General features: G+C 36.3%; 1 protein-coding gene across 6 annotated transcripts in view; it reads left to right on the top strand.

Annotated features, from left to right (window-relative positions):
- Positions 1-25,763, top strand: part of FANCL (FA complementation group L) — a 116,179-nt gene that overhangs the window by 4,246 nt on the left and 86,170 nt on the right. The window contains exons 1-5 of one of the 6 annotated variants that reach the window (XM_038551319.1): positions 825-964; positions 14,846-14,914; positions 16,794-16,852; positions 18,966-19,026; positions 21,431-21,487. In XM_038551319.1, coding sequence (XP_038407247.1) covers positions 869-964; positions 14,846-14,914; positions 16,794-16,852; positions 18,966-19,026; positions 21,431-21,487 — 342 coding nt within the window. In that variant the 5' untranslated portion in view covers positions 825-868. Of the gene's footprint in view, positions 1-219; positions 293-813; positions 965-14,845; positions 14,915-16,793; positions 16,853-18,965; positions 19,027-21,430; positions 21,488-25,763 lie in introns of those variants that run through there. The other 5 variants (XM_038551321.1, XM_038551323.1, XM_038551322.1 and 2 more) reach the window with 5 other exon arrangements.

Genomic DNA, 25,763 nt, shown 5'->3' with positions numbered 1-25,763 from the left:
AAATACTAGGGCTCAAAAAATACAATGCATTTGAATAGTGACTGGGATGTCAAATGGTTTTGTGGTAAATAGTCGTGTTACTTACTTAATCGGCCCTTAGTAAAAGTAAGTGGGTCATTACCATCCCTGAGTTCAAAAAATGTATAGAAAGGGTTACCAAAGAAAAACTAACTGGCTCATCAAGTTAATTAGCAATCTTGTCTCATGTTTTGTCTTTAGATGGTTGTGAGTGCAGTGCGCCAAAACGGAGTATAACGCTGCCCTGAGTTTGGAGATACGTGTGTGAATGTAGGTATGTGTATACGCACACCCATTTGTGCATCCCTCCAATACTGTATATCTGACTTCAATTGGTAAGCCACAGAATTACATTGCATATGTTGCATTATGTCGAAAGGATTCAATACACTATTAACTTGGTGGAATAATACATTATTCTGTAAGCTGGCGGCACACTGGAGATCCTGTAGGACAGGCCAACAGGAGGCTGGTTTCGGTGAAGGCGGCGAGCTGGGGCATCTTATGCGGCAAGAAATGCAACTCCAACAAAGTTGCAGCAGTCTTTCAATAAAATCCAACAAAATGACCGAAGGAGTTTTGGGACAGGCGAGGCTGGAAGGATCTTGTTCAGGTAGCTCTACGGAGCCGAGAGCCCCGCTGGGGCCAACGCTGCCGCCCGCCGAGCCACACCCATCTGGCTGGGCCTGACCTCCGTTTCACCCCGCAGCGCCGTCGAGGCTTTTTCCCGCCAAAGCCCAGTTCCCGCCCCTCCGAGCGCGGGGCGCAGGCGAGACTGCGCATGTGCGGGGCTCGGCGGCGGATAACCCGCCCCCCCATCCCCCTCCCGCGGCTCCACAGACGGCGAACCATGGCGGAGATGGAGGCGAGCCTGTTGCGTCAGTTCCCGCTGCTTCTGCCCCAGAACCGGGCGAAAACCGTGTACGAGGGATTCATTTCGGCTCAGGTACCCGCCCGCCTGGGGCTGGCTGGCCGGGAGGGCCTCCCTCTCGCGGCGCAGCCCCGCCCCTGGAAGTCAGTCGCGGGAGCGGTGAGGGGATGGAGAGGCGCGGCGCGCGACACCCGAGGTTGGAGGGCTCGAGCGGAGGTCGGCAGCCGGCGCCCCGCCCCCGCGCCTGCCTGGGCCTGCGCCGCAGCCGGGGACGCCGTGGGCGGAGCCCCCGCGCGGGACGGGAGCGGGGGGCGGGGCCCAAGGTGGGAGGCCACGCCCCGAGCCACGCCCCCCGCGCTGCCTGGGCCTGCGCCGCCGCCGGGGACGCCGTGGGCGGAGCCCCTGCGCGGGACGGGGGCGGGGGGCGTGGCCCAAGGCGGAAATGCCACACCCCCAGCCACGCCCCCCGCCGCTGCCTGGGCCTGCGTCGCCGCCGGGGATGCCGTGGGCGGAGCCCCGACAGGAGCGGGGGGCGGGGCCCAAGGCGGAAGGCCACGCCCCCGCGCCCGCTTCCCGGGGTTTGCCTTCCTTTTTAATTCGGCGTCCGTCCGTCCGTCCCACCTGTCACTGGCTTGTTTGGTTTTCGTTTGTTTTGCAAATTTTTACCTCGTTTCTAACAACCCCCCACCCGCCAAGCCGCCTGAAGTCTGGTGGCCCGTTCACCAGGGAATCTACCTTCTTTTAGTTTTCTGCCGTAAAAATATATTTTGGAGGAAAACCTCCTTTTGGCTCTCGACTAAGTTGCTGTGTCCCTGAGCACAGCCGGTAGCGATATTTTGCACGGAGTCTTGGCAGCCGAATTAACGACCTTTGCAGAGTCCGGGCGGCTTCTCCGGTGGAGTTGATCACACCCAGTAACGCACGTGTACAGGTTGGAAGTTTGCAGAGCGCTTTCCAAGAACATGGTCTCGCTGATCCTTGGCCCTTGGAGGCAGATTTTTTTTTTTTTAAAGTCCTTCTCAGCCTTCATAGTCGAGGAAATCAGGGCATGGGCAAGCGCTCAGGCTAAGTTCCTTGTCCGTGATCGCCGGAATCCCTGAAAGCGAGGCCATCTGATCCCACTCCTGCATTGGTGCCTCTTTCCGTTGCACCAGGATACCCGAGGTTGGGATTTTGAGTATAGATTTTTTGCTCCCAGACCTTTATATTCAACTTCGTGCTACCTCCCTCACCAGCACAATGCGAGCTTGTTTGTTAGTTTTTTTTTTTTTTTCTTCTTCTGTTTTTGTCCTTTAACACAGTGTGCTTGAGGAAAAACTGGTGAAACCACACAAATTAACCACCTGCCACTTGGAATATGGGTCACGAATAGGTTAAATTACCAGCAATAACCTTTTACCTGTAAAATGTAACCCCTCACTGACCAACCTGAGGGTTTGATTTGCTATGTAAAGTAAGGACAAGTTCCTAAAGAAAAAAGAAACAAAGTGGTCATTGTAAAGCCATGGAGCATTGAAACATAAGTGTGTTTTCTGGAAAAAATGTGTATGAGTTTTTTGCAGACATGCACTTTTTCAATTATTTGAACTCAATTATATAGAAACATGAATTATGCAACTGTATCATAATAAATTTAAAATTTAGTAATTAACCAGATAATTTGAAGGAAAAAAAATCATAGTAATGGATAAAAATTTCTGTTCTCAGAAGTATTTTTATTTTCTGAAAGGAAAAGGAGTAATTGCTTTGCTCCACCTTACCTTGATTAACACTCACTCCATTCAGCAATCCTCATCAAAACATTGTCAGCATTAAAAGAGTGGGATGGAGGTAAAATTTAACTCTTAATTATAGTGATTAAGAGAATGATTTCAACTTTCAGAAGTGTTTGGGTATTGGATATATGAAAACTTGATACTTAACTTTAAAGAGAAGCCTATTTCGTGGGTTTTTTTATGAGGTATAACTGACATGCAACATTAGTTTCAGGTGTACAACAATGATTTGATGTATGTATATCTGGTGAAATGATCACAGTAAGTCTAGTTGTTCATCGGATTCACCATATGTAGTTACAGATTTTTTTTTTTTTTTTAAGATTTTATTTATTCGTGAGAGAGAGTGGGAAGAGACATAGGCAGAGGGAGAAGCAGAATCCCCATGGGGAGCTGACATAGGACTTGATCCCAGGACCATGACCTGAACCAAAGCCTGACACACAATCACTGAGCCGCCCGCGTGCCCTTGTTACAGAATGTTTTTTTTCCTTGGGGCACCTGGGTGGCTCAATGGGTTAAGCATCTGCTTTGGCTCAGGTCGTGATCCCAGGGTCCTGGGATCAAGCCCCTCTTAGGGCTCCCTGCTCAGCGGAGAGTCTGCTTCTCCCTCTATCCTTCTCCCCTGCTTGCAATCTCTCTCATGTACTCTCTCTTTCTCAAATAAAATGTTAAAAAAAAAATTTTTCTTATGATGAGAACTTTTTTTTTTTTTTTTTAAAGATTTATCTATTTGAGAGAGAATGCTAGTCTTGGGTGTGTGTGCCCTTGAGTGGAGGGAGGAGCAGAGGAAGAGGAGAGCAAGAATCCTCAAGCCAACTCATTGCTGAGCCCTGAGCCTAACTAGAGCCTCATCCCAGTTCCCTGAAATCCTGACCTGAGCCAAAATCAAGAGTAGGCCACTTAACCAACTGAGCCACCCAGGCGCTCTTCTTATGATGAGAACTTTTAAGAGAAGTCTCTAAGCAGTTTCCAAATATGCAATGCAGTGTTAATATAGTTGCCATGCTGTGCATTACATCCCTATAACTTACTTATTTTGTGACTGGGAGCTTGTGTCTACAAAATTTACCTGTTTCATCCTCTCCCCTGCCAGCCCACATACTTTTTGAGGGTAGGGGCCATATCCTAGGAATTACTGTATGTTTTGACGTTTATTCAAAACCTGTAGTGATCTCTCAAAAATACTATGTGAATTATCAGATGTATTTGCTAAATGAAACTTTTACCTACCCCTCAGAATATTAAATATAGAACTAATCAGAATGCACTTTGGTTAAAGAAAGGTTATAGAGAGTACATACGGGTTTAGTCATTTTTCTTCAAATTCTTGTGGCTGTCACAGAAAGTAGAGGCTAAATTTCATTATTATTTCTGGAGTAAAGGTAATCTACCTTTTCTTTCCTCAATTGGAAGTATCGGTCTTGAATTTCTTAGTTGAAAACATGATTCATTCTCAGATAACGTTTAGAAAAATTGAAGAGATACTAAGTTACATTTTTATCAGGAACCACCTAATACCTAATGTTAGGCATTTTAAGGAAAGTACTTGGTCTTATATGTGTCTATCTGCTAAAGCCTCTTAGAAAATGTGTAAACATAAGAATTGAGATTAGATGAAATTTTCTTATGATCCTTGCTGTAGCTATAATTCTGATTTGTACCTGCCTTGAGCAGCTTGTTGAAATCTTAGCCTAAACGCTTTATTTAACGTTGTTTTGTTTGGTGCAGTGGATTTTTTTTTTTTTTTTTTTTTTTTTTATGATAGTCACAGAGAGAGAGAGAGAGAGAGAGAGGGGCAGAGACACAGGCAGAGGGAGAAGCAGGCTCCATGCACCGGGAGCCCGATGTGGGATTCGATCCCGGGTCTCCAGGATCGCGCCCTGGGCCAAAGGCAGGCGCCAAACCGCTGCGCCACCCAGGGATCCCGGTGCAGTGGATTTTGTTTAAAGGTGTTTGTCTTGGATATAATTTCAAATTTACAGAAAATAACAAGTATGGATGAAGATTACCCAGATTTGCCATTTTACTTTTGCCCTATTTGATTTTATTGAGTGTATTGTATGTGGGTGCGTGTATATATAAATTATTTTTCTGAACAGTTTGAGATGAGGTTGCAGATATAGTTCCTCTTTATTCTTGAACACTTCAGCATGTATTTCACGAGAGCTGGGACACACATATATCCATAGTAGTTATCAAAATCAGGAAATTTAATCATGATATAATGCATTATCTGGAGTCCAAATTCAAATTTTGTTAATGTTACAATTACATTTTTGTAATTCCTTTTTGTATATTTTGTATTCCTTTTGTATTTCTTTCTAGCCTACCCCCCCCATCTGATTGTAAGGTAAGATACCACATTGCATTTAGTTGTCTTTCTCTTTAATCTGGAATAGTTCCTTAGTCTCTTTACTTTTTATGAACTTGACATTTTTTAAGAATAGGTTTGGTTATTAGGCAGAATGTCTCTCAGTTTGGGTTTGACTGATACTTCCTCCTCATTAAATTCAGATTCTGTAATTTTGGCAGAGAATGTTGTGTCCTTTTTAGGGTGTGAAGTCAATGCTTCTCATGGATGATGTTCCCTCTGATTATCTGTTTAAGATAGCATATGTGAGATTTTCCTTTTGTAATTCATAAGTACTTTTAGAGAGCTACTCTGAGGCATCACAGACTTTCAGGTACACGTAGCAGTTTTAGCATCTTGATTGATCCAGTTAATACTTTTGTGGTTTCCAAATGATTTTTCTAACTCCATTATTTCTTCTTTATTTCTTGTCATTGTATTATAAGGAATAGCTTTCTCTTTTCCTCCCACTTATTTGTATAAGAAAGGAATCATAGGTTTTAAAAATAATTTATTTAATGGATTGTAATTGTTACTTTCCTTATTTATTTTGATGTAAATTGTCCCAGATTTGGTTGTGAGAGCCCATTTTTACTGATAAAAGTTTTTAAGGCTCTGCATTTTCCTCTCACCACTGTTTTTAAAGTACCCTGTATATGCTGACACATGGCGTTTTATCATAATCATTTTTTAGTATTAGCATAATTTTACTTTCTAGATCCCTTGCATCCAGGAGTTACTTAATAAAGATTTAAAAATTTCTTACGGAAGTTTTTTTTTTATTTTTAATTTTATTATTTTTAGTTTTGTGATTAGATACTGTTTCTAAAAATTATAGTTTGTGAAACTTACTGATTTTGTGTGTGTGCGTGCACGTATGTTCCCTGTGATTTAAAGAAGATATTGTCTCGATTAGGTTATTCCTTTTGAGTGAGCTTTGCAGTTTGTTTTCTTCAAAGAATTTGTTCATCTTCTCTAGATTTTTTCATTTATTGGCTTAAATGTTACTTAATATTCCTTTATTGTCCTTTCAGCGAATATATTTAGGGTCTGTAATGATGTTGCCTATATTGGTTGTCTTGCTGTATAACTACTTATTCCAAATCTTCATGGCATAGAACAACAAACATTCATTATCTTACCTTTGTTATGGATCAAGAGTTTAAAAGTTACTTAGGTAGATGGTTCTGGATCAGCATTTCTCATGAACTTGCAATGAAGATGTTAGCCAGTGTGTCAGTTCTCTAAAGTCTGGACCAGAGGGAAAAGATTTGCTTCCAAGATAGCTCATTCACAGGGCTATTGGCAGGAGCCCTCTGTGTTCTACTGCTCTTGACTTGGAGGCCTCAGTTCCTTACTGCATAGACCTGCATGGGGTCCTCACAGCATGGCAACTAACTTCCCCTGAATGATACAATAGAGATCAAGCATAAAACAGAGATCAAGTTACACATATTTACTTCTGCTCTATTTTTTTTTTTTAATAGTGAGTCTCAAATCTAGTCCATATTCAAAAAGAGAGAAAGTTAACACCAATTCTTAAAGGTAGAAATATCAAAGAAATTGTGGACATTTTTTATACATACCTCTTGTCTCCATTCATGATGATATTTTTCCTGGTGCAACTGCATAGAGGTTTATAAATTTTATTGATCTCTTCAAAGAGCCTACTTTTGATTTTTATTGATTTTTCTTATTTTTCTGTGTCTTTGCTTTCTGATCTTAAATTTCCTAGTTTCTTCAAGTGGAAGGTTAGCTCATTGATAATGAGGACTTTCTTGTTTTATAATATAGATGTTTAGTGTTTATAAAGTTTTCTTCAGACACTACTTTGGCTGTATCACATGTATTTTTGCATATTGTGTTTTCATTTTTTTAGTTCAAAATACTTGTTAATTTCTTTTGTGACTCATGGGTCACTTAGAAAAACAGTATATCTTTTCTGAATATTTTAGGATTTTCCAGATATATATTTGATATATATTTTTTAAAGATTTTATTTATTTTTTCATGAGAGACACAGAGAGAGGGGCAGAGACAGAGGCAGAGGGAGAAGCAAGCTCCATGCAGGGAGCCCGATGTGGGACTTGATCCCGGGACTGCAGGATCACACCCTGAGCCAAAGGCAGACGCTCAATCGCTGAGCCACCCAGGCGACCCATTTGATTTTTTTTTTTTAAAGATTTTATTTATTCATGAGAGACAGAGAGAGAGAGAGAGAGAGAGAGGCAGAGACATAGACATAGAGGGGGAAACAGGCTCTCTGCGGAGAGCCTGATGCAGGACTTGATCCCAGGACTCCTGGATCACAATCTGAGCCAAACGCAGACGCTCAACCACTTAGGCACCCAGGTGCCCCTTGATATTGATTTATAATTTACTTTCATATTGATCACAACATAATTTGTATGTTTTAAAGTCTTTTAAATATATTTGGACTTCTTTTATGGTATAGAGTATGGCCTGCCTTGGTAAATGTTATGTCTGTACTTGAAAAGAATGTACATTCTGCTGCTGTTGGGTGATTGTTCTATAATGTCAGGTCAAGTTCGTTCATAATGCTATTCGAGTTTTTTATATGCTCACTGATTTTCTGTCTACTTGTTTTATTAATGAAAGGAGGTATTAAAAATCTTCAACTATAATTATTGATTGTTCAATTTCTACTTCCATTTCTGTCAGTTTTTGCTTCATATATTTTGAAGTTCTTTTATTAGGTACATAAACTTTGAGGATTGTTAGGTACTCTTGAACTGACTTTTTTTTTTTTTTTTTAAATGATTGTGAAATAACCCTTTTTATCTCTGGTAATCTTTGTCCTAGAATCTCTTTAGTGTGGTGACTCCAGCTCATTTTTGATTTAGTGTTGGCATGGCCTAATCATTTTCCATCATTTTGTACCTATTTGTGTCTCTATTTAAAAAAGATTTCTTTTGGATCTTGCTTTTTTTTTTTTTTTTAATCTAATTTCATAATTGCTGCTTTTCACTTGGGGGTATTTAGACCATTTACATTTAATGTGATTATTGATATGGTTGGGTTTAAAGCTGATACCTTGCTGTTTGTTTTCTATTTGTCCTATGTGTTTCGTATCTTTTTCCTATTTTTCTGCATTTTCATTAAATATAATTGCATTTTATCTCCTTTATCAGCCTATTTTTAGCTATTTTTCCCCTTAATTAGTTGCTTTAGAGTTTATAATATACATCTTAAACTTGTCATGATTTACTTTAAAGTAATATTAAGATTACAGTTTATAGGCACTGTTGGTTTATCAGCTATATCATTTTCTTCTTTTTTTAGTGTTCTCGGCTTTACAATACGGAGCTGTATTTTAACATTTTCAAGTATACCACTTCCTTTATAGTATAAGAATCTTATAATGTATTGTTTCTTTTTTTTTTTTTAAGATTTTGTTTATTTATTCATGAAAGACACAGAGAGAGGCAGAGACACAGGCAGAGGGAGAAGTAGGCTCCCTGCAAGGAGCCCAATGTGGGACTTGATCCCAGATCCCAGGATTATGCTCTGAGCCAAAGGCAGACACTCAACCACCGAGCCACCTAGGCATTCCATAATGTACTGTTTCTCATTGTCTGGCTTTTGTGCTATTGTTATATATATTTTTCCTATTTATCTTGTAACCCTCCCAATATACTTCTATTTTCTTTCTTTTCTTTTTATACTTCTATTTTCTTTTAAACAATTATCTTCTTTTACTAAGAGACTTTTATTTATTTATTTTTAAAGATTTATTTATTTATTCATGAGAAATACAGAGAGAGAGAGAGGCAGAGATACAGGCAGAGGGAGAAGCAGGTTCCCCACAGGGAGCCCAGTATGGGATTTGATCCTGGATCCTGGGATCACGACCTGAGCAGAAGGCAGGCACCCAATCACTGAGCCACCCAGGCGCTCCAAGAGACTTTTATTTTTTAATGACAGTTTTAGAGTGGGTTAATTTTTGGGTTTTCTATCCTGTTTCATTGATTTATGTTATTGGTTTTTGAGAGAACATTGCAAAGTTTAAGTACCATTTCATCACATATATAAAGGGAGCAAACTGTCAATATGATTTACCACTGTTGGTGTTGACCTTAGCTGTACTAGTGTTTGTCAGGTTTCTTTACAGCAGAGTTAACTCTTTTCCCCTTTGCATACTTACTCTTTGGAAGAAAAATCTCTATCAGTTGTTCTTACATAAGGAGTGCAGGGTTATGTTCCCCCTCTTTTAATGTAGAGTATATAATTTATCTGGAATTTTGTAATGAAGTTTAGTTTAACTCCCTTGCTTAAGTTTTTTTTTTTTTTTTTTTTTTTTTAAATTTTTATTTATTTATGATAGTCACAGAGAGAGAGAGAGGCAGAGACACAGGCAGAGGGAGAAGCAGGCTCCATGCACCGGGAGCCCGACGTGGGATTCGATCCCGGGTCTCCAGGATCGCGCCCTGGGCCAAAGGCAGGCGCCAAACCGCTGCGCCACCCAGGGATCCCAAGTTTTTAAATTTTATTCCAGTATAGAGAACTGTACAATGTTCTATTAGTGTCAGGTATACAAAAGAGTGATTCAACAATTCTTACATTACTCAGTTCTCCTTATGATAAGTGTATTTGTAATCCCCATCACCTTTTTCACCCATACCTCCTTGCCCACTTCCCCTCTGGTAATCTGTAGTTAATGAGTCTATTTCTTGGTTCATCTCAAATTTTTTTTCTTTGCTCATTTGTTTTATTTCTTAAATTCCACATATGGGTTAAATCATTGTATTTGTCTTTCTTGAGTGACTAGTTTACTTAGCATTTTACTCACTAGTTCCAGGTTGCTGCAACTGCCAAGATTTCATTCTTTTTTATGGCTGGGTAATATTTCATTGCATATATGTACTACATCTTTTTTATTCATTCATCTGTCAGTGGACCGTTGGGCTGCTTCCATAATTTGGCTATTGTAAATAATACTATAGTAAACATAGGGGTGCAGGTATCCCTTTGAATTAGTATTTTTGTAATTTTAGGTATATACTTAGTGCCTTATTTATATACTTATTATTGGATAATAGGGTAGTTCTATTTTTAACTTTCTGAGAAACCTCTATAGTGTCTTCCAAAATCATTGTACCTTTTGCATTCCCACCAGCAGTGCAAGAGTGTTCCTTTCTCTCCACATCCTCTCTAAAACTTGTTGTCTCTTGTGTTGTTCATTATAGCTACTGACAGGTATGAGGTGATAACCTCATTGTAGTTTTGGTTTGTGTTTCCCTGATGATTAGTGATGTTGAACATCTATTTTTACATGTGTCTTTGTCATCTGTATGTCTTGGAGAAATGTCTGTTCATGTCATCCGCCCATTTTTAATTGGATTATTTAGGTTTTGTGTGTGTTCAGATGTATAAGTTATTTATATGTTTTTTATATTAATCCTTTATCAGGTATGTCATTTGAAAATATTCAGTAGATTGCCTTTTAGTTTTGTTGATTATTTTCTTTGCTGTGCACAATCTTTATTTTGATGTTGTCCCAATAGTTTATTTTTGCTTAATGTTTCCCTGGCCTCAGGAGACCTATTTAGGAAATGTTGCTATGGCCGATGCTAGAGGAATTACTACTGCCTGTGTTCTCTTGTAGGACTTTTATGGTTTCATTTCACATTTAGGTCTTTAATTGATTTTGAGTTTATTTTTGTGTGTGGTATATGAAAGTGGTCCAATTTTGTTCTTTTGCATGTAGCTGTCCAGTTTTCTCAATACCTTTCATTGAAGAAACTGTCTTTTTCCCATTGCATATTCTATTTTTTTAAAGATTTTATTTATTTATTCACGAGAGGCAGAGAGAAAGAGAGAGAGAGAGAGAGAGACAGAGAGGCAGAGAGGCAGAGACACAGGCAGGGGGAGAAGCAGGCTACATGCAGGGAGCCTGATGTGGGATTCGATCCTGGGACTCCAGGATCATGCTCTGGGCCGAACAAAGGCAGGCGGTAAACCTCTGAGCCACCTAGGGATCCCTCCCCACCCTTGCATATTCTATATAGACATTTTAACAATATCTGTTCTTGTAATCCATGAGATGAGGATGGAATGTCTTTGTGTGTGTGTTGTCTTCAGTTTTTAATTATTACATAGTTTTCAGAATAAATGTCTTTCACCTCTTTGGTTAGTTATTCCTTAACTCTCTCATATATTAAATCAATCATTTATATCAGTATGGACTCTTACATATTAATTTTATACTTTGGGTTGTAATCCACTACTTATTTATTTGTTCAGATTGTCCACTTTTGGTACAGTTATCCTTGAAAGACAACTTAGAAAATAAGAAAAAAGGTCTTTTGTATTTACCTATATACTTAGTGTTTCTGGTACTCTTTGTTTTATTTCCACAATTCTGTTTTGTTTACTTCTTTAAGTTATTCTTTTAACATTTCTTGTAGTACACATCTTATACTGATACTTTTTTTAATGGTTTTATGTCTGACAGAGTGTTTACTTGGCCTTTTGAAAGATACTTTTTACTAGGTATAAAATTCTAGATTGAATTACTCAGCTATTAGAAATGACAAATACCCACCATTTGCTTCAACGTGGATGGAACTGGAGGGTATTATGCTGAGTGAAGTAAGTCAGTCGGAGAAGGACAAACATTATATGTTCTCATTCATTTGGGGGATATAAATAATAGTGAAAGGGAATATAAGGGAAAGGAGAAGAAATATGTGGGAAATATCAGAAAGGGAGACAGAACGTAAAGACTGCTAACTCTGGGAAACGAACTAGGTAGAAGGGGAGGAGGGTGGGGGGTGGGAGTGAATGGGTGACGGGCACTGGGGGTTATTCTGTATGTTGGTAAATTGAACACCAATAAAAAATAAATTAAAAAAATAATAATTACCACATCAAAAAAAAATTCTAGATTGATTTTTTTCCCCCTTTTTCATTCTTTAGAGATGTTGCTTACCTGTCTTGCATTATTTCCTATGAGAAATCTCTACTGTTTCTTACTTTTGTTCCTTTGTAAGTGGTGTGTTTTCTCTGACTGCTTTTAAGATTTTTCTTTTTATCATTGATTTTTGTCAATTAGATTATAATGTACCTTGGTGTAGTTTTCTTTATGATTTTATTCCGTAGGGTTTGTGGACCTCTTAGGATTTGTGAGTATATCTTTATACTTAATTTGGGAAAAACTTCAGCCATTATTTCTTTAAAAATTTTTTTGTTTCTCCCTCTCCTTCCTTTTTTTTTGGGAGACTCAAAATACATGTATATTAGGCCACTGTATAGTTGTTACATAATTCACTAATGGTTCTTTTTAATTGTTTCAGTCTTTTTCTGTTTTATTTTGAATGTTCTGTACCTCAGATACCCTAATACCTTCTTTTGCAAGGCTTAATCTACTGTTAATACTCTCTAGCATCTGAGATATTGTATTTTTTTCCTCTTTGATTTGGGTTTGTATTTATCTTTCATGTTTTATTTAGCATGCTCATGCTTTTCTTTACCTTCTTGAATATATGTAATGTATTTACCACTGTTGAAATTTTTTTGAGCAGTTCAATCATATGCCATTTTTGTATTTCTCTTGATTTTTCTCTTTTTGAATCTTACTTCCATGTGTGTGTGTGTGTTTGCATTCCTGGTATATTTTGACTGGTTGCCAGATATTGTGCATCTGTAACTATTGTGTGCTAGATCATTTTATTCTCTTAAGTATTCTCGATTTATTCTAAGCTGTATTTAAATTATTTGGAAACAGTTTAATATTGTCATAGTTTGCTTTTAAGCTTTGTTAGGCAGAATCAACACAGACTTTATTTAGCCTAGATTAATTTGGCTCTGCCACTTAAGCAGTATTCTTCAGGCTATTCTCTTTAATGATAAATTTTATAGTATAAAGTTTTCTATTCTTGCTAATAGAAAACATGACTACTCTCAGCCTTATGTGAGCTCTGAAATTATATGGTCCATTCTTACAAATCCCTGGCTTTCGGTGGTCTTCTCACATACATGCAGCAATCATACTTACCTGATGACTCTTTTGCAGGAATACACTGACATTGTCTAGGTTTATTGTCTGTATAGTTCTCTCTTCTTCTTTGGTACTGTAGCTTGTGAATTACACATACTTTTGCATCCCCCAAATCATTTCTTTTTCTCAAATCAGGAAGAATGTCAGGCTCCATTTGGTTCTCCATCCTTGTTGTGTAGCCTGAAGATTCTGCAAGTAGTAAGACAGGATAATTATAAAGATTTTCTCATTTGTTTCCCTTCTTTCAATAACCACTGTTTTTTGCTGCCTATTTGATGTCTGAACATCATTGTTTCATATATTTTGTCCAGTTTTTAGTTAATGTTGGAGGGCAAATCCTGCCACTGTTATTCCATCATAGCTAGAAGCAGAAATCCTCTTTCAGTTTCTTTTTTTTTTTTTTTTAATTTTTATTTATGATAGTCACAGAGAGAGTGAGAGAGAGAGAGAGAGAGAGAGGCAGAGACACAGGCAGAGGGAGAAGCAGGCTCCATGCACCAGGAGCCCGATGTGGGATTTGATCCAGGGTCTCCAGGATCGCGCCCTGGGCCAAAGGCAGGCGCCAAACCGCTGCGCCACCCAGGGATCCCCTCTTTCAGTTTCTTAGAAGTTCTGTTGTTGCTTTTTAAAAATCTTGATTTGAAAAGTGTGATGCTACTCTTATTCTGTTTCCCATATATTATTTGGTCTCAGAAGCTATGAACTTTTTCTTTAAAGCCTGCATATTAAGGTACATTTCAGAGTGGATCATTAGGAGTCATTTCTCATGTGTTCAGTTCTTTTTATTATGTGAATTTCCAGAAAGTATACTTGGATTATAATTTAAAATATTCTGCTCTTTTGTTTTCCTTTCAGAGTCTCCAATTCTTTGTATATTGGATTTTCTTTACCTGTTTCCACTTCAGCCTCTTTTCCTTGATGGTTTTTAATTTTTTTTTCTCATTTGGTAACTTTCTAGCTTTTTGGGGGGTGGGAGGGCTTCTTAAGAAATTTTTAAAATTTTTTATTGGGAGTGGCACCTGGCTGGTACAGTCTGTAAAGGTCCAGCTCTTGGTTTTGGGTCAGGTCGTGATCTCAGGGTCATGGGATCAAGCCCTGTATTGGGCTCCGTGCTCAGCACAGAATCTACTTAGGCCTCTTTCCCTCTCCTTCTGCCCCTCCCCCTGCTCTCTCTCTCTCCTCCTTTCTCTCTCTAAAATCTTTTTTTTTTTTTAATTGGGGTAAAGTACACATAACTTTTGCCACTTTTAACCATTTTATTTGAAATAATCTCTACCCTCGACTTGAGGCTCAAACTCACAGCCCTGAGCTCAAGAGTCTACCACCTGAGTTACCCAGGTACCGTGCCTCTTAGGAAATTTTTATTTTACTCTATTCTTTGAGAACCTCTTAATTTATTCTTCTATTTTAATATCATTTTTTTCTGAACTAATTTTTTTCCTTATAATTTATGTTCTTTTTGAATTTCTGAATCTGAGTACGAATGCTATTAATGATAATATAATTCAGTATTATAATTTGTTTATGCCTTGTGTTTTTTGTTTGAATAGGTGATCACCAACTACAATTATTTTTGTTCTGATTTTTACTCATAGTAGGTTGGCATTGGTGAAAACAGTATCTTTTGAATTTGATTGTTGGCAGTAGTTTATAAGATTCCTAGTTTAAGAATACTTTCTTCTGGAGGTGAAGCAAAGTATAGCTTATTTAATGGATAATTTTTAAAGTAGTGCTGAGGGGGAGGAGTTGAGTGTTTTTATTTTGTTATGTAAAATCCTCAATTTCCCACTTTTACTTTTTCCTCCTAGCACCCAGTTTCCAAGGGATGTATTTACCTCCCTTTTTATCATCTTATGCTTGTGTATTTCTTTTCCAAGGTGAGCTTCTTGACTTTTGTATTTATATTAAGGCCCCTTCTTGCAGTCAGTGCTCTGATCTACCAAACTTTTTAATATTATCTTAACATTAGTTCAGTCCCCTCTTTTCTCTTCCATGTATTTTTTCTGAACCCCCTAGTTCTTTAAAAGGATTTGATATGGGAGCCCAACTGGAAACCACTGGAAAGTGGCTTATATTTCCTATAGATATTTTGAAGTTTATAGTGTTCTATTTTCTGATTTTGCTGGAGACATTTTTTTTTTTCAAGATTTTGTGTTATTTTTTAGAGAGAGATGGAGAGTGGGAGGAGAGGCAGAGGGATAGAATCTTATGCAGACTCCATGCTGAGCATGGAGCCTGATAAGGGGCTTGATCTGGTGACCCTGAGATTGTGACCTGAACTAAAACCAAGAGTTGGATGCTTAACTGACTGAGCCACTCAGGTGACCCTGTTTTAAATGTTCTTAATATTGATCTATTTAGGAGGATGTGTGGAGAGATTCAGATTTAGGCAACTGACAGTACTTTGTTCCCTGCAACCTGGAAGACTTGCTTCTTGAGAGCAATTAACATTTTTTTATATGCTTTAGCTAAAAAAAAAAAAAAAAAAAAACAAAAACCCTAATTTTGGACATTTTATTGAATCAGAAAAGTATTATGGCATGTAACATGGCATTTGACCTTTTAAAATGGCTGGATTTTGCAAATAAGGGACTTTGGAATTTTATTCTTTCAGATAACAGATCAGTAGAGTAGTTTTACTATTTTTCATGTAAATTCTGAATTCCAGATTGTTCTTACACCTATGTGTGGGATGTCTATAAAGTTAGGTTAAAGTTACTACATAATACCTTCTAGTGCTTTAATGAAATAGTGAATTATTGTTACTTGACCTTTTGAAAAGGTCAGTAGTACATTTTGTTTCATTTTTTTAAAGGACATTTAAATGTAATGAAAGTCAGAACTGTAATATCATGAAAGTAAAGGTTATGGGGTACATTTAATTGTGTTCCTTTAGTTTTGAATCTGCTTTGAGGGAGCCTGTGTTAAAATTCTCATGGTGATTATTTTTCAAGAATTTTATTACTCTTTTTCATTTTATATTGTTGGAGTAAAAGATTATATTTCTGTTTGTCTTTTTCTGCTTACCTTTGCTCAGATCATGTGTATTATCCTATTTAAGATATAAAGTTTAAGCTGCTTACCTATTCACTTTCTCAAGAAAGTAAAACTGAATATATTTCTTAGAGAACAGTTCTTTCTTTAGACTCTTAAGTAAAATTTGGTCTATCTAAATGTATAGCTAGTGAATATTTAAATGTTAGTGATTTTATTTATTAGAGGTCCACAAATGTGGGAAAATTAAATACTCTGTTTTTTTGAAAATATTTCTCTCATGTTTGTATATTTGGATTGTGGAACTAAATGTATTTCCATTTTATTAAAACGAGGAAATGGAAAATATGAAGCCTGTAATGTATTATATATTCTTATTTTACACTGTGATTTTTTTCCTTCCACAGTCAAAGCAATTGAAAGAATTTCTTTTTTAATAAATTTATAAGAAATATTTGGATTTCTTTGTTTGCATTAATTTCTTAATATTTCTTGTGTTATCTGAGTTTGTTATCTCTTAAAAATCAAGCTTTATCTCTGTTTTGGTTTTCCAATGATTACAAAGTTGCTGACATTTTTATATTATTTTTCTTCAAATCAATATTCCATTGCATATATTTTAACAAATGTAAAGATTCTGATAAAGTTGATAACTTTTAGAAAACAAAGGAAAACATTACCTTTCCTATGTGATTTTTGTGTTTATCTTTTAATATTGTGAAAGATGAAAATTTGAGTGAATCTTTTCAATATTTTCCACAGGGACGTGATTTTCACCTTAAAATATTGTTGCCTGAAGATTTACAAATGAAGAATGCAAGGTGATATAGTGTTTTGTTATATACATGCATCCTTGTGGGATGGGCATTGAGTTAATCTGGTAAAAGCTTATTCTAACCATTAGAGTTTTGACTAGAGTCAACCAGAAACTTCTAATTTTTCCAAACCAGTGTACATTTGTAAATTATTTTTTCCTTGTGAAGTACTTTTCAAAGGTAACACAATAATTTTCTAATTTTTTTTCCTTTTAAAGCAATAAATAGCAATTGTGTAAGATATCTGTTGGTACAGACAGCCCATCAAGGAATGTTAAGAGATGAGACTGGGAATTAGGTAGTACCTAGAATCTCTTTTCTGCTCTTAAGCATCTTTGGGGGTGAAGTGGAGGAAGAATCCAAGACATTTATTAGTAGAATTGACAGGATTTTGTGACTGATTAGAAGTAGCAGAAATGAAAGAAAGAGGAGTGAAGCATGCTTTCTAGATTCCTGGCTCAGATCACTAAGCTAGAAAAGAGGTCACAGTGGAGAAATAGGAGAGCCATCATTTTAAGATATATTGGGTGTGAAATATCAAGAGGAGATGTTTAATGTATTGGCATGGAACTCAAGTCTAAGACATAGAAGTCACGGTAGGCATGGGATTTGGAGCTGTGAGTATGGATATTTTCTAGTGCCTGCATGTGTGGGGTGAAAAGAGAAAGCTAATATTTAAAGGATTTGAGAGTATACCAACATGTAAAGCACTGATAAATAGGAACTTGGAAGAAGGCTAAGAATTGAGCAAAGAAGTAAGAGGAAAATCTATATAGTTGTCGCTGAAGCCAAATAGAAGCTTAATGAGGAAATGGTTCATAGTGTTGAGTATTGCAGAGGGATTAGGTTAAATGAGGTTTCATGTAGTGGCAGAAGCCAGATTTTATTGGGTTTTGGAGTGCATGAGTAGAAAGTAAATGTAAACAATGTAAACTATGGTTGGCCCTTGAAGAACTTAGGGGTTGGGGGCATTGACCCCTCATACACTTGAAAATTTTACATGTAACTTTTGACTCTCCAGAAATTTAACAGCATGCTGTTGACCAGAAAAGCCTTACCAATACCATGAACAAATTGCTTTAACACTTGTATACTGTATGTTGTATGAATTATAGACTATTAAAGCAAACTAGAGAAAATGTTACTAAGAAAATCATAAGAGGAAACGTGTTTGCTTTACTGTATGTATATTTTATTGAAATAATCTGCAAGTGGACCTGTGTACTTCAAGCAGTATTATTGTTCAAGGATCAACTGTAGTTTAAAGAAAGGAGTGATAGAGAAGGGTATGCAGCCAAGGAAGAGTTACAATGATCTTGTTTTTTTTAAATTGAGATTTGCTTGAACAAGTTGATATATTCCATTGGAAAATACTAGCAGAAAATAAGAGTATCCCAATAGTGTTGATTAATAAGTTAATATGACCAAGTTGGTGGCAAGGGATGGAAAGTACACTTGGAAAGGGAGTTTCCCCATGGGCAAATGGGGAAACTCTAATGAATGAACTACTTTGCCAGTAAGAGAGAAAATAGGGGTGGAAATGGGGGTTAGCATAGCAAAAATGGAAGAGTCCTTGTGGTCTGAAAGGGCTATAATTGGGGGAATCTAAGAGGGGCATCCTACTTTAGATAAGGAAAAGCAATTTTTAGAAGAGTTAGTTACCTAAGCAATATTGTAGCACAGCTGAGGTGAGCCAGTGGATAGATGAACACTAAGTATATCTTTTACGTTAGTCTTGAATGTGAAGATTATATTGCTACATATGCCTTCTCAGATACAAGCTCAGTATATTATGATCAAAACTACTGGTTTATTTAACTAACCTTAGAGAAGAATCTAGTTCAATGGAAAATTTTGCTTTGGATATGTTAAAAAAGAAAGATTTACTGTTTGCATGTCATTTACTGATCGTAGTTATTTATAGTTTGAAATAAAAGTAGTACCGACAGTTTGAAGACAAGACTTTCAACAGTATCAGTGGTAAAAATTTTATTAGCTTGTCAGAATTATATTTGTCATTCTTTTCTATGTATGTGCATGTTAGTGTTAGCATACAAATAAGTCTTTTCCTTTTAATTCTGAACAGTAAACAAACCATTTTGTTCTATTAAAATTTTAGGTTATTATGTAGTTGGCAACTGAAAACAATACTTAATGGATACCATCAAATAGTGCAACAGGTAAGTTCTTTAAAAGGTTTATTTTAAGCAGGGATATGAAATTACTAAATTAACTCTTTTTAGTGGACAACTTGTAGAATGTTGTAACAGACTGGTTTAGTAGTTGCTGAATTTTATAGGTTTTATCTCGCTCAAATATTTTAAGGATCCATGCATTATTTAAAATCTTTTCTGTCTGGGAATCCTCAGCACATTTCTAGGTAGCATTTGTCCTGAAACTGATTTCCATCCTGGAGAATTTAGGATCTTCAAATGTAGTCAATCACCCTTATCCATATCTATCACTTTTTGAGTGATTTATTTTTTCCTGCTGAGACTGAATAGGGGTAGTAAGAAGAAATCCAGGACTCATTATGGAATTGTAGAGTATCTGTGGGGAAGTTAGGAATGTAGTTCTACATTAGTAACAGAAAAGGTGTTGTGGAGCTCACTTAGGATCATGTATACATACTTAATGAGCCTAGTTGTAAATATAGCACAAGTGAATAAATAGGCAGGATTAATTTTTTTTAATAACTGGAAGTTTTTCATCACCTTCATCCATTTCACCCCTGCTCCAATGTAGTTATTCTTAAAGTTTAGGTTCTTCTACCTGAAAATTTCTTTACAAATTAGAAAAACTTAAAAAAAAATCAGTTACTTAAGAAACCAAAAGTAATAAAATGCCTCTTGTAGAAAAATAAATGTAAGTAGAACTGCATTTCTTTCAATGCTTTTATTCATTTGTATGTTTTCCTGATTTCATATATTTTTTCTATCTTAAAAGCAGGTTATTATCTATGATAACTGACAATGACAGTCACTCACATAAAGCATTACTGAACCACAAAGAAATATAGGAGATAAACTATTTGATTTGTAGAATATAGGCTGTCATTGCTGGCAGCATAATTACTGTAGTTTTTTAAGGGGATGTTTAAATTATTTCTTGTTTTCTCTCCACTGCCTCCTCCTTATCCACTGTGACTATTTATATTGTATACTAGAGTTTAAGAAATGAATCTACTGAGATATTTAAATAGCCTGGAAAAAACTTGTTAATAAAGACTAAGTATAATAATATCTATAACTGTTTTACTCTATCAGTTCACCAAGAGGGTTCCTAGAGAAAGTCCCAATTACTTATTAATCTCTTTCCTGCCCTCCAGTTGGTCATATAGAACCCAGAGTTAGTATTACTAATTCTTTCTGTGTATTGTTTTTAAGTTCAGTAAATATGGGTCGGGGATCAGCAATCTTTTTCTGTGAATGGCTAGATAGTAAACTTTTCAGGCTTTGGTAGTTGGCTCTGTCACAAGTCCTTAACTTGTAGAGCCAAGGCAGCCATAAGTGGTAAATGAATGGATATGGCTGCGTTTCAATACATCTTTATTTACAGAAATAGGTATTGGTTTGGATTTAGCCTCTAGGCTGTAGTTCACAAAAATCTAATATAATTTATTGCTCATTACTAGTAAGCTAAGCAGGGAAAATATAGAAGATGGGAAAGTCAAATTTGTTTTACAGACTTGCCCACCCAAAACTATGTTAAGATGTGATTCATATGTCTCATGCATTGTTGAAATATCTTAGATTATTATTTTCTTCATCTAAAAGAGGGAACAAATTCACAGATTAGCTTTGTTCAGAACTGTGTGTTGGTAGTGCAGCAGCATTATCACAAAAAGTAACAAAAATACAATGTTTTGATTTCAACCAGAGAAGTGATGTAGAGTTTCATCTAATAAAAAATATGTTACACTTGAGAATTTTCTTTGCTTTCTTTATTCTATGGTTATTTTAAAAATCAAAGATTTCTAGGAAAGGGAATTATAACTCTTAAATATTTATTCAACTTTAGAAGTTCTTTTCTTTTTGCTTTTTTATTCTGATGGTTTTATCTTGTTTAAAGATTGACTCCTCTTGAATTAATATGGGTTAGTTATGAAAAGACAAAATCGACAATTGTATATAATTTTTAAGGTCAAGGGAAAAAATTAAAAATATGATATTGATAATTTATCACTTTTAGATTTTTTAATTGCATAGATATGCCTAATTTTTATGTTTTACGTTCTTTCCTCTTCACCTCATACCATCTTTTTTTTTTTTTTTTTTTTTTTTTTTTTTTAATGATGTAGTTTGGTAGATTTGCTAAACTGACCAGTGGTCAGTGCTGAAGGAACAAAGGAGTATGTGAAATTTTAAAAGATTTTAAGTACATTCAGTATAACTCATCAAAATAGATTTGAGGGCTTCAATTATTCTTTCAAAATGAAATTGGTGAGTGTAGTAGGGATGGTAGCTAATATTTCAATTTCTGATATTTTTTTTTCACGTTCACATGAACCTGTATCTCATTTGAATTTCAGTGTATGGAATATTCATTGTAAAAGTGAAATTAATTACAAATGTTTTGATCTAGAGAATGCAGCACTCTCCTGATTTAATGAGCTTTATGATGGAGTTGAAGATGGTTTTGGTAAGAATTTGCTTTCTAATACTGTTATATTCTGTAAGTCTTGATTTTCTTTTCTAAATTCCTGCGAAAACTTAACATGATTAGACTTTAAAACGTCTCAACTTCTAGTCACTTAATGTTTCATTTTCCTGTGTGCGTAAATGTGGATGATGCTTTTTTTGAATTCCATGAGGAACAGAACTGTGTATAGGAACCAAATTGATTTTGTCAAACTGAGTGCGCTTAACACTATTCTTGGACAGGTGGTGAAATAAAATGTACTCCTAGTCAGTCAGAATTTTAACATCTATGGTGAGATTAGGTAGCCACAATTAAAGATCTAATACAGTATATAAAAATTTTGTATGTAGCTGCAGATTTCTGAAGAACTTGTTAGACTTCATTACATACATACAGTTATATATAATAGACTATTCAGTTTGTCAATTATGCATAAAATACTTGAATTTTTAGTTTGTCCTATAGACTTTGTGTTTAAGAAATTTTTTATTCAAGTTTTCATCATAAACAGAAGAGGGAAGACTGTATAGTCAAACCTGTAGGCCCGTGACCTAACTTCAACATTTTGCCATTTTTTTCTTCCCCTACTCTTTAAGGAGAAAAGGACTAGAGTTGTTTTTTTTGTTTTGTTTTTTTGTTTTGTTTTGTTTTTGTTTTTGTTTTAGATTTATTTACTTGAGAGAGAGAGAGTGTGTGCATGCATGAGGGGAGAGTGGAGAGAGGCAGAAGGAGAGAATCCTCAAGCAGGACTTCCTGCTGATTGTGGAGCCAGCCAATGGTCTCAGTCCCAGGACCCTGAGATCAAGACCTGAGCTGAAACCCAAGAGTTGGACTCCTACCAGAATGAGCCCCAGACTAGAGTACTTTTAAGGAAATTGTGGACATTGTATCCATCTCTCAATGAATGTGTTGGTGTATACTTGTAACAGCTAAGTGTCATTTTGTTTTATTTTGGTTTTAAATATGCTATTATAACCCTGACAAAGTTAGTGATAATTTTTTTGGCTTCTTTGTTTGTATTTGTATGTAAACAAGGTCCATATGTTATATGTTGATATGTCTCCTAAGTCTTTTAATTTCTAACAGTGCTTCATCTTTCCTGTACTTTTTTTTTTTTTTTAAACTCTACAAGTTAAATAAACTAGATTATGTGTCCTATAACATTTCTTGCATTTTGGATTTGGCTTATTAGATACTCATGGTATCTTTTAACATATTTTTCTACCTTTTTTGTGATCTAGTCTCAGCAGAGTGGGTTCATTTCTTCTGGTAAGAATACTTTGTGTTGTGTACTTTATTGCATGAGGAGGCACATGGTATCTGATAGTTCTTCTCTTAGTAGAGTTAAGATTGGCCAATAGGCTTTAGATCCATCAAATATAAAGTTTCTTATCAGCTATCACCTAAGATTTTAGTATACAATGATAATCATTGCCTACACTCACTATTTCATTAGAGGTATCAAATGGTGATTTTTAAAATTCCATTCGCTATATTTATTGTCTGGAGATACATTATTATCTGGAGAACAACTTCCCTTCATCAGTTATTTGGTTAATTTTGAGGTATAGCTCATAGTGGAGAAATAGGTTAAGTGCTTGTTTCTTTTCCTTTTTTAAAAAAATCAATTTTTAGAGTAATGAGTTAGTGCCTAGCAACTGTCAAAGTGAAATAATGATTTTTTTTAGTATCATTATGAACTCATGGGTTTTTATATATTGATTTTAATCCATTGCAATCACTATACCTTTTGATGCTTAAATTTTGTATCATTTTTAGTCAGTGTATGCCTCTTTATATTGGCTCCTTAGTTCTTCTAACACAGCCAAAACTTTGCTTTCTGACACAAGTTGCCCCAGTTTAATTTACTCATCCTTTTGAAGAACTATAATTTTACTTCTCCAAAGAGCCATGGTTTCTTTGTAGGAAATGGTGTTTAGATGCCACCGATCTGGAAACTGGAGTGTTTATTGCTATTATTGCTAGGCCTTTTCAGTGAACAGAGTTAGGAAAAAATAATATTTAGAAAGAGTAATTTATCATGAGTTTATATTGATATTTCCAATTCAAATTTGGTATTATAACATTTTTACTTTGATTTTAATGCTTGTATTTTACTCTGAAAATCTTGGTTTCTAATATTAACATAATTATTTATTATGTTGTACTTGTTATGGTTTCTTATGCTTTTCCTGTATCTCTATATTTGTTTGACAAAATTATAGTACCAATATATTGCTACTAACAACTGAAAGCAGTTTTTTTTTTTTGTAGTTCTTTTTGAGTTATTTATTCTTAGCAGTAGCTGCCACATACAAAGAGCTTAGCTGCTTAAGTTGTTCTGAGTCCTTTTTTTAATCCTTATAACAACACTCTGAGGTCGGGCTTTGGTAAAATGTTTGACTTTAAACTCTTTATTCTGATCCCAATTTCTAAAGTTTGAATTCTGACTTACAAATTTGCAAACCCTAACTAATTAGAATTATCAAAATTGATTATAAATTTCATCAAAGGCCAGATTTCATGATAAGCTTTAAAAAGGTAAGGTGAAGAAGTAAAGCATATTTTGAGTTACCCTTGGCATTGCAAAAAAGTTAGAAAATAATTTTATCTTTTTATCATACTTTTCATAAGCTATGCAAATAAAAGGGCTCAGGAACCGGAGTAAAACTATATATACCATGTCCCATTAAGCTCTTATTACTAGCAAACTTTATTAGGTTGTAAGAACAGATTTATTGGTCATTTAATTTTGAAGAAATACTCTTTAGTTTAAAATAAAATATTGACATTGATTTCTAAGAATATTCTATTTAGTGTTAAGTTTTTTAGTAACTAGATGGAAATGAGACCGCCAAGGCAAGCGAGGGTCCAAGAACAGATTTTATTGCAGGCACCCTCGGGCGAGGTTCCACGACTCACGGGGGGAAGAGAGTGAGTCGAGGAAGGTCTCGCCAAGACAAGGTGGTAGGGGGTTTACATAACGTTGTAAGGCAGAACGGTTTCCTATTGGTTGGCTCATATGCAAAGGAAGGATTGCAATCCAAGCCAGTCAGAGTGACCCTCACTATGCAAAGGAAGGATTGCAATTCGACCAGTCAAAGGTGACTTCCTCCTCTGGGGTTTGAAGGGCATTGGGTTCGGTTGGGGAAGTCCAAAGGAGAGGTGTAAGGGTCTGCTCAAGCTGTCAGCAGGTCATTGGTCCATTGGCGTCCCAAGTGGAGGTGGTGACAGGAACCTCAGCCATTTTGGCGTATCCGCCATCTTGAGGAGTTTCCTTTCCCGCCTGACCCCAACATTTAGTACCTTTGTTACTTCATTTCTGAATAAAATGACATGCTGTATTTTAGCTTTCTAAAGAAATTGACAGAATTTGTGATACTATTGCACATTTATGAACAGTGTACTTAAAGAGAGTGAGAGAAAATTATATTGGTTTATTTGTTGGGCTGTCTTGTCAGTAACAGGGTTCCTGTAATGTAATCCTCAATGAAAGAATTGAGGATGATGTCCAAATGAAATCAGTAGTTTTTGAACCTTTTCAGGAAATTTGGTAAATCTTCACAGTTTCTTAGTAATTACTAGGCATATAGTAAGAGTTCAGTATATATTTGATAAATGAACAATTACCTGTATTTTATTTACTTATTTATTTATTTTTGAAGATTTATTTATTTGAGAGGACATGCATATGCGAGCAAGGAGAGGGGCTGAGGGAGAGGGAAAGAGAGAGAATCACAAGCAGACTCCAAGCTGAGAGCAAAGCCCAATGCATGGTGGCTTGATCCCAGGACCCTGCGAGCATGACCTGAGCTGAAATCAAGAGACGAATGCTTAACTGACTGAACCACCCAGGCGCCCCACAATTACCTGTATTTTAAGAGAACTCTGATGTGTTTTTGTTTGTTTGTTTTTAAGATTTTATTTATTCATGAGAGACACAGAGAGAGAGAGGCAGTGACATAGGCAAAGGGAGAAGCAGGTTCCATGCAGGGAGCCCGATGTGGGAATCGATCCAGGGACTCCAGGATCACGCCCTGGGCTGAAGGCAGGTGCTAAACCACTGAGCCACCCAGGCGTCCCGGGTCAGGTTTTTTTGAAACTCCTATTTAGGGCTTAGTCACTGCATAGCTAAGGTGTTAAAACTAGGAAATGATAAAATTAGGACTTAGAACCTTTGTAAAACTTTAAAACCTTTGTTCTATCTACTATGTATCTTGCCCTTTCTCCACAAAGAATGCTTTGATTCTTTGCCTTTGCCTTTTTTCCTGCTATG

This window comes from Canis lupus, chromosome 10 (genome assembly GCF_011100685.1).
Source record: "Canis lupus familiaris isolate Mischka breed German Shepherd chromosome 10, alternate assembly UU_Cfam_GSD_1.0, whole genome shotgun sequence".
NCBI lineage: Eukaryota > Metazoa > Chordata > Mammalia > Carnivora > Canidae > Canis > Canis lupus.
The sequence above is the reverse complement of the archived record's forward strand: the minus strand, read 5'-3'. Positions and strand labels throughout refer to the sequence as shown.